The 10559-nt window shown below is 32.8% G+C and overlaps 1 protein-coding gene across 1 annotated transcript in view; it reads left to right on the top strand.

The window, feature by feature from the left end:
• Positions 1–245: 245 nt before the first annotated feature.
• Positions 246–10559, top strand: part of FDP41_001273 (uncharacterized protein) — a gene marked incomplete at both ends in the record, with an annotated part of 10338 nt that continues 24 nt past the window's right edge. The window contains 5 exons of the mRNA XM_044703281.1: positions 246–607; positions 735–1020; positions 1177–6214; positions 6282–6689; positions 6817–10559. The exon at positions 6817–10559 is cut by the window's right edge and continues 24 nt beyond it. Of these exons, the coding sequence (XP_044564318.1) occupies positions 246–607; positions 735–1020; positions 1177–6214; positions 6282–6689; positions 6817–10559 (9837 nt within the window). The remainder of the gene's footprint in view (positions 608–734; positions 1021–1176; positions 6215–6281; positions 6690–6816) is intronic.

The raw sequence follows: 10559 nt of genomic DNA on the forward strand, positions 1-10559 counted from the left end.
ACCACCACCATAACAACAACCCTAACAACCCTAACAACAACAATAACAACTCTGAGAATCATCATCTCGAGGAGTCTACCACCACTCAGACCACCACCATAACCACCACATTGGATATACCTCTTGACTCTCTCTCCTTTTGGAATTCTATTCTTTCTCCCAGATCATTCATTCCCATAGAACAATTAAAAGATATTTATTTGGATCACCACAATTCAAGTATATACGAAAATGAAGAGATGATGATGGAAGATGAGAATGAAATAGACAACGCAGACATTTACTATCATCATCACCATCAACAACTCTCCAATAATAATATCAATCATAGTACTCAACATCCCAATACGAGTAATAATAGTAACAATAACAATAGTAATAGTAACAATAGTAATAGTAACAATAACACTACTCCTTCTCAGAGTTCCTTCTTGCATTCCTATCATGACATTGATCAACATAATTTTAAACAAATTAATTTCTGGTGGATGAAATATATAGATTCAATATCAAGAGATGAAAAAGAGAGATCATTGATTCGACTTGTTACACTCATTTCAGATTCATTTGATAGTAATTCAGATATTCACCATGTGTTACCTTTTTGGTATGTTGTTTCATATATTGTTTTCATATATTGTTTTCATATATTGTTTTCATATATTGTTTTCATATGATTATTGTTGTTGTTTCATATGATGATTCAATCAATATTTAAATGATGATCATTACAGTCAATTGAATATTTCACAACTTGTTACAGATTTATCATTAGAATTTATTAGACATTTTTGTAATTTATTTAAATCTGAATTCAATGTGACTCCATCTAATTTTATTCATTTCATAAATCGATTGTATACAAAACAAGATGATCAAGATTTTATTAGAAATTTATTACAAGTGATGGAATTTGAAAAGGTTAAGAATTTCTTTTTTAAAGAAACACTTGAATCCTTAGAATATCACAATAGTTTGTGTTGTTTACTTGCCAAGTCTCTATCATTACTTTTTGAAAGTGTAAGTATTGATTTTTATCTATTTATATGATGGTGAATATATGGTGAATATTCATGATACTACCAATGGGTTGTTCATTCACATCATTACTTTTCACATCATCCATATTCATCATCATTGTTTATTTTTCACATCATTCATCATCCTTTTCCACAGTTCACAGATACTACCATTTCAGTCATGAATGGTCTTTCAACTGCAGTGATTGTGTGTATGAGATTGACATGTCTATGGTTTGGTCTCAGTTCAAAAAATCAATCAACAATTATGAATTCTTCTCATCATCTTTCTATTGAAAATACCAATTACACCATTCTCAGCTCTATTCAAGAACGTTTAGCAGAATATATTCAAGTCTATTACACTTATTCTACTTCAAGTGAAAAGTATAAAATTAGAGAAACACTCACAACTCAAGATACTAATCCAAATATTTTATTATCTAATTTATTATTACAAGTATCTAAAAAGAGTGTTCATGTCTATACTGAAGTATTTATTCAAACAAGAATGTGGAGAGTATTATTTAATACAATGAAACACATGTCACGATTATACAATCCATTGAGTGGTGATGATGATCCTCATAGAAATTGCTGTAGTAACAGTGGTGATGTTGGTAATGATGATCATCATAATGATCATAATAGTAACAACAATGATCATCACAAAAATGGTAGGAACAATAGTAGTAGTGATGATCATAATAGTAACAACAATAATGGTTCTGATAATAGAACTCGTAGTTCTGATGATAGAACTCTTCTCATTGAATTATTCATTCAATTCTCTAATTTTGTTTCTCTTTCTGTGGGTCACATGTTTCTTTTAGCATCCAAAGATATTCGACATTTAATGGAATTGAGTTCATACAAAGTATTTATTCAAGTCATGTCTTTTCTCAATGATATGGAAAAAGAAATTCAATTATTTAAGAATCATTCATTTCTTAAAATTACAATACTTTACATGTTTGAAATGTGTGTATGGGCACTTTTTACATCCTTACATTTAGTACCAAATTTATTAATGGAATTTGAACATTGTGATGGTTATGAATTGATGAAGAGAGTATTTCATGAGATTAATTCTTCACAACAAGGAAGAAGAAGTGTTGTTGTTGATGAAAATGATGATCAACAACAAGGAAGAAGTGTTGATGAAAATGACACTAATGATAGGACAATGATTCCTACTATGACTAGTATTATTTCTACTACTACTTCTAATAGTAATACTACTACTAGTGCTACTAATGCTACTACTAGTGCTATTTCTACTACTCCTTCTTCTCTCAACAAAAATAATTCTATTCACAATCATCACATTGAAGACTTTTTATTACAATTTCAACAACAAAAACTATTAACCATTCTTCATGTCATGATTACTCTTGTATTAGATTTAACTCTTCACATTCAACTTGTACAAGATGCTATTCAAGAAGAATTAGGTGAATGTAAAAGAAATCAACACATCTTTGATTTACTTGTTTATTTATATGATCATACAGACATGTCTCAAATAGTAGTTTCAAAAATGATGAATACTCGAAAGGATTTGAATAACAACAACAACATGAATACCACGATCATGTTTGGAAATGAATCGAGAAATAATAATAACGACAACATGTCCAATGAAATTCTTCCTTCATTTATATGTAAAAGAGAATTACTTGATCACATTTTATCCAATTTAACACTATTTCATGAAGAATATTTTAAAACTCTCTACAAGAGTGAACCATTCAAATACATGTGTAAAAATTTCACATCTACAAGCAAGGAAATGCAAATTCAACTTCTCAAAACATTTGATCATTATATTCATATATTTTGTGAATGTCAAAATGATAAGATCAAAACAGATTTAATATGTAGAGATTTTAATGAATATCTTGGAATGTTACAAACAGATCATTTGAAATTCTTTGATTCAATAATGAGAGTTTGTGATCATTTATTGGATAAAATGGAAGATCCAAATAGAATTTCCATCATTCAAGTTTTATTAAGAAATTCTAATTTTACTAAAATTATTTTACAAGCCATTCATTTAAATGTTGAGAATCGAAATACTCAAGTCATGCTCAAATTAGTGAAAATGATTTATTTATTTTTACAAAATAATTTAGAAAATCACAAAGATTTTATGAATTCAATGACTCCAAAAGAAAATGCTCTCTATCAATTACTCTATGATGAAGAATTGATTTTAAATACATTGGATGTCATTTCCATGATTGTGATTCATGATCGATCTCAGACTTGGGATTTTATGATTTGTGATTTATTAGAAATTATGAAGGGTGGAACAATGAGTAATAATTCTATTAATAGTACTACGACGACTACTACTACTACAAATAGTACTAACAATCCTACTATGAATAATGATACTACTAGTAACAATCCTACTATGAATAGTATTCCTATTCAACAATTACCATCACAGCAACATTCTCACCACACGACGAAAACAGGAACAACAGAAATGCATGAAGATGGATCAGCAGGTTCAAAGTGGACAACAAATTCCATTACAACCTCCACCTCCACCTCTAAAAAACATTTGAAAATGTGTGAAAGAATTCTCGTATGCATTCGTAAAATATTTATTGAAAATGAAAATGTTAAAAATTCATTTCGTAAATGCAAAGGATATGAAAGAGTCATTCATTTACTTTCTCTATTTAGTAATCACTTGGATTGTTATGATTTAGTATTTAGTGTGGTTCAATCTACCATTAATTTACTCACTCTCTCCATGTATGAGAATTTAGATAATGAAACCTATTTCAAGAAATTTATAACTTTCTCTTCCATCTTGCAACCACTTCACAAGTGTGGATTTGTGAAGAGTTATGAACATGGAACTCATCTCACGATGAATTTACTTCAATTCTCAGTGATGAGTGATCATTCCTTGTATTGCTATGATGATCCAATGAGAAATAATTTAGAGAGATTTAAAAAGTGTATTGAAGAAAAGGTTTTACTTTTTGAGAATCCAGAAATATTTCCAGAAGTGTTATTCAAATTATATGGAAGAAATTTACAAGAGACTGATCCTAAATTGGCAAATTTCTTGATGGACATGTTGTTTCGGTTAGTGCGTTATTCTACCAACCGACATCGGTTATCTAAGGCTAAATCACTACTCATTCTGATGAAGGAATTTAGTAGTGTTTTGTTAGATCCTTCTCATTATCTCTCTTCAAGAATTACCAAATTATTAATGTTATTGGCTTCTCATAATTTCTCAACACGAGAAATGCAATATTATTTTGCATTGTTTACACCTGATCGATTGTGGAATATTACAACCATGAATGGAAGTGGTAGTGGTGGTTTAGGTAGTGGTAGTGGTGGTTTGGGTAGTAGTAGTAGTAGTGGTGGTGGTTTAGGAAGTAGTTCTTTGTTAGGGAATGGTGGCAGTACAAATGGTAGTATTTCATTATTGGATGGACTTGCTTTGAATAATAATTCTGCTACTACAAGTACTATTCAACAACAATACTCTCAACATTCTTCAACGACCAAAACGATTAACAATCTATTGAAAACTCTTCTCGAACTCTCTGATCATTCATTCATTCCAAATTATTATATTGACTTTTCACCTCTCAATAAGGATAAGATATTTAAAATTGATGATTTAAAACAATTGAAAAGTAAGAAGAGATTATTTTCAAGTTCATCCAGTAAGGCTGCACATGATAAGGAAGAACGAATTCTGATGAAGAGAGCTCTCAATTCCTTTTCTGCCATTCTATTTCCAAAATTTAATTATTCTTCATGGCCAAGTGAAAAAGGTCATACCACCACTCTATGGTTTCGAATTGAAAGTATGTTGGGAGGAAGAAGTACAAAAGATTCAAATGGTGGTGGTAGTATTCAGAGTGGTATTCAGAGTGGTGGTCATCATCATGACATCATCACCACCACCACCACCACTACTACCTCATCTCCTCCCATCTATCTCTATAGTTTCTCTTCTCATGTAAACTCTACAGCCATGCATGTATGCATGTTACCTCAAATGAAATTGAGTGTTCAAATTGAGAGAACAAATGACAAGACACATTTCAGTGTAATATTCACACAACATGATTTTAAATTCTATCAATGGTATTTTATTGGATTGAATTATCAAAGGATTCAATTACAAGATAAGATTGAACATGTATTTAATTTATTTGTGAATGGTTTTCATGTGGAGAAGGTAGTCCATGAAGAATCGATGGACAAGTCATTGGTAGATCGATTTAAATCATTTTTGAATTTCTCAAATACCAATTTAGAATTTGTTGCTATGGGAGCCAAAGTTACTGAAGTGAGTTCCATGTTGAATCGAACCATGAAGAGTGTGAATAAGAGAGCTAGTAGTACTAGTACTATGAATGGTACGAGTGGTGGTCAGAGTGGTGCCATGAATGGTGGTGTTGATACAACACTTGATCCAGTTGGATGTTTGGTGAATCTTGTGGTGGGTACAACGATGAGCCATGGCTATGATGGTACGAGTGTCATTATCAGCAGTAGTAGCAGTGGTAATAGTTGTTGTCCTCCTCCTCCTCCTCCTCTTCATCATCATCATGATGGTCAAAAGTTACCATCACTCGAACAACAACAACAACAACTTTCTATTGCCACTACCACCACCAATGTATCAAGAGATGATGACACCCATATGCACAACATACCTTACTCAACATTGAGCAGTGAGGGTGGTGCATCACCAACAGCAGCAATCTCCTCTTCATGGTCGATGATACCATCTCATCTCAATCCACCACAACAACCACCACCACCACCACAACAACAACCACCAGTGCCACCACCACTACCCCTCCTCCATTCTCAACAAAGTCCTTCATCATCATCATCACCACAACAACATCAATTTTCACCACAACAACAACTACAATCACCACCTGTCCCTCATCACCACTCTCAAGAATCTATTTTTGTTTGTCCTGCTTTTCAATTAGGAAACATGTTCTTCTTAGAGGAATGTCTCAATGATGAAGAAATGTACATGATGTATCATTTAGGACCTAATTATATGGGAAGTTTTGATGAAGATCTTAGTCAATACTTTTGTAATGAAATGATTAATGAGGATAGTGTTGTGAAATTTAAGAATAAGATTTATTACATGAAAGATTGTTCGAATAATGTTGGATTGAGTCAATTATCCAATCGATTTGTATTTGCATTTTTCGAGTGTTGATGCAAGTGTCATTACACGATTAGCAACATCTTCTTCTCAATCCAATACTTTGGATACTGTGGATGTTGTATTTAGTAATAATAAGAACAAGACAAAGAAGAAGAGAAATAATCATCATGAAGGAGTGACCACCACTGAAACAACAACCACTACTCCAACCACTGGAACAACAACCACTACGACTAGTACTACAAGTACAGGTACAACAACCACTACAATGACATCTTCTACAATCTCCTCAAAGAATGCCATTCAAGGAAATACTCTTATTGGTAATAATAGCAGCGGTAGTAGTACGAATAGTGGCATGACATCACTACCATTGACTAATTCTACGAATAGTAGTAATAGTAATAGGACCAGTGGGAATACAAATTTGACTGGTACCACCCCAATGACCAGCAATAACAGCAGTTCCAATCCTAATAATAGTATGGATACCTCAAGTACCAACTCTGCCAATACTACCACTAACAACCACTACCACTACCAATACTACCACTAACAGTACTGCAACGAATTCCACCACCAATGGCAATCACTTTTACAACACTTCAGATATTAGAGCATACATTCCTAATAGAAATTATAACAATGCAAATGCTCTCTCCTTTCAAAGAACTTCAAACTTTGTTCCTATCAAATGCTATCTCGCTGGCAAAACGACACTGGTCTCAAAATGTACATTTAAGGCAAACTTGTACGTGATTGGAGGAATGAAGACCATTTTAGGTCTCTATGCCAAAATGAGAGATCCATCGAGTAAGATTTATGTCTTGTTACTATTAGCCTATTTAATGAAATACAATACACTGAATACCTTGGAAATGAATCGATTGGGAGGATATGATATGATTAATTATCATTTATTGATTCAAAGCAATTCCTCAAATCCATTTATCATCACCAATGCTGTGTTATTATGCATGTTGGTCATGTGTGGATTGAATATTCCAATTGAAACGATTTATGAACATGTGAGTCATGGTGTTAGTCCGAGTGGTCATTCGAGTGGTGGTGTTCGTTCAACACCTCTCAAAGTGAGAGACATTTGTAAGAGTGGAGTGATTAATAATTTTATGGCATTTGAAAAGTTATTATTAGATTATAGAATTTGGCATTCCAATGCTCATGTGAATACTTTGAAGAAAATGTTAAAATGTTTGGCTGAATTAGTTTCATCTTCATATCGAAACAAAGTGAATGAACATCATCGAGTCATCATGCTCACCACTGTCAATGGTGTTAAAAGATTATTATTTGCCATGTCTCAAGGATATGTATTTTCAGAAAAGATTGAATGGCCAATCAAAATCATTACACCTACCATTAAGATTTTGAAATGTATCATTCCAACACCCATTTCAATGACTTATTTATATCCCATTGTTCAATATATTATTTTAACTCATCATAGTGTGACAGGATCATCATCCGATCATAGAACAAGTCAGAGTGGTGGTCATTCTAGTGGTGGTCATTCTAGTAATAATGGTAGTGCTCATGGTCATTCTAATAGTGGTCATTCTAGTACAAGCCATCAAGACCATGGTGAACCTATTGAACCAAGGAAATCCGTTCTCAACATGTTTTATAATTTAATGGAAGAAGCTCCAGATGATGTCTTGGAAGATTTCCATTCCGTTCTTCCTACTTTACAAATCATTGCACTTTTACATACCAAATCAAATCTCATTCGATGTATTCTGTTGAAAATGTTAGGAGTATATTTATCAAGAAAGGAATCTTTGAGAGAAAATTTTGTAAAAACAAATGCAGCACATTTATTAGCTCAACAATTATTAGAAGTTGGAAATCCATCACTTTTAGAATTTCAAGTCATGTTTGATTTAATGTTAGGATTATTTTCATCATGTTCAACACCACCAACAGCAAGACAACAGAATATTCCATCCATGATGATGAGAATGATGAATGATCAAAATAGTGGTGGTAATAATGTTGGTCATAATAATGTTGGTCATAATAATGTTGGTCATAATAATGTTGGTGGTAATAATGTTGGTGGTCATAATAGTGGTGGTCATAATAATATTACCTTTCATATGAAGAGTGGTGGTATCAATAGTTTTAGTGGAATTTTTCAGAGTACTACTCGTCAATACCATCACCATCCTCCTGAAAATACCACAATTACCATGAATCCAGTTGAATCATCATTACCACTACTCAATAATGATCATGATGAACCTACCATGATGAATCAAGATCACAGCAGATCACAAACCTTTCTCTCTCAACACTTGTTGGAATTAGGATCACCTGAAGATGACGACGACCATGGAGAATCTAAATTTAGAACCAACTTTTTTGCAACTTCCATTTCTAATAATACGATTCAACAGATTGTGAATCATGATGACACGAGTAGTGTTGGCAGTGGAGTGGATGACACTCGAAATGTCAGTGTCGAGTCGTCTCAATCTATTTTTAATTCACCTGGAAAGAGCAAACGATCTAAATCTGTCTTTTTCAATTCTCTATTACCACCATCATCGAGTGGTAGTGGTAGTAGTACTAATACTACTTCTACTTTTATCAATACTACCAATAGGACCATTCCATCCTTCTCTTCTTCACACAATAGACTTAAAAACTCCATCAATCTCATTGAATATGAATTTTCACAATTAGAATTTAAAGAATTCTTAATTCCAATTCTCAAATTAATTCCTCACATTAGAGATATTGATGAGAAAATTAATGTCTTTGAAACTATTTTTAAACTCTTCAAAAATGGTGGAGAAAAACTTCGATTATATTTTTATGAAATCAAAGCACATTGGTACATTCAAACCTATTTATCAAATTTAGATTTAAAAATTGAATCTACATTTAAATTTATTCAACTCGTTTTAGATTTTATCATTGAATATGTGAATTATAGTATTTTAAATATTCAAAAAGCATATTTAAATCAATATGGATTGAAAGGAAGTGTTGAAATACTCACAAGTATATTACAATATTTATTAGTGATGGAGAAATCATGTTATGATATTATATTCATTCAAAATATGCAAAGATATATCTTACAAGGAGTTCTCTTCTTTTTCCAAAAGAATTATCTCTATTCGGAAAAGTCTTTTTCTTCTGTTCGAAACAAACAAGTTGAAAAGAAGGAAAAGAAAATTAAGGGACATTTGAATGCAGTATTTTTATCGTATTGTACTTGTGCAACAGATTATATAATTCAATGGTTTGATTTACCTGAACATGCACCTTGTGTATTTTCTAAGAATTGTGGTTCAACTACATGTGGAAGTGGTGGCACAAGTAATTCAAGTGGTAGTACTGATTCAAGTAATTCAAGTGGAAGTGCAAGTGGTAGTACTGGTTCAACGAGTGGTGGTACGAGTGGTGGTGGTGGTGGTAGTGCTACTTTTTCTACTACAACTCACCAATCATTCATCTCAACCCAACAACAACATGTTACTCCTCCCACTTTACATTTGAAACAGTCCACAAGTATGATCTTTTCAGAATCTTTTCTAAATCATTACAATTTAGATCCTCAAAGTAGTAATCAAAGTCATGCTGTTGAGGGTGGTGTTGAGGGTTCTACTACTACTACTAGTAGTAATAATCACCAACACAACAACATCTCAATGATTTCAAATGAACAAGTCATACTCGTCATTCCTCAACAACATGATGCTATGGGAGAACATGCTCTTCGAACGAATCATGCATATCCTACCATCCTAGCTCCTTCTTCTTCTTCGAATACCATCACCACCACCTCCAATACCACCACCACTACAATGGTCAATGTGATTGATAATTATGTTGGATTGAGAAGTAATGAATCCAATCCTTCCACATTGAAGAAAGTGAATACTAGAAAGATGATACCTTCATGGGAACAATCTAGTCTCTCTGTGAAATATTTTTATGACTATGAATGTATTTTAATGAGACAAAAACAACAACTCGAAGAAGAAGTAGAATTAACAACAAGAATGGAGAATATGGTACATGATGCAATGAATAGTTCTATCCTTATGACAACCATGGATCATCCACAAGACAAGAATAATCATCAAGGTGATGATGAACCACCATACATGAATGATCATGACATGAATGGTGGTTCTAGTTCCAACAAGAACACCATGATGGAACAAGCACATGCCTCTTCCTCACTTTTGAAACAACAACCTGAGACAGTCTCCTCTCAATATCAGCGCTCAGTATCCCCAAATGCCTCTCAACAATCTCAACCACCCTCTACTTTTCTCACCAACAACATACCTCCCAACATACCTCTCAACAATCTC

Source organism: Naegleria fowleri (genome assembly GCF_008403515.1).
Source record: "Naegleria fowleri strain ATCC 30894 chromosome Unknown tig23, whole genome shotgun sequence".
Classification (NCBI taxonomy): Eukaryota; Heterolobosea; class Eutetramitea; order Acrasida; family Naegleriidae; genus Naegleria; species Naegleria fowleri.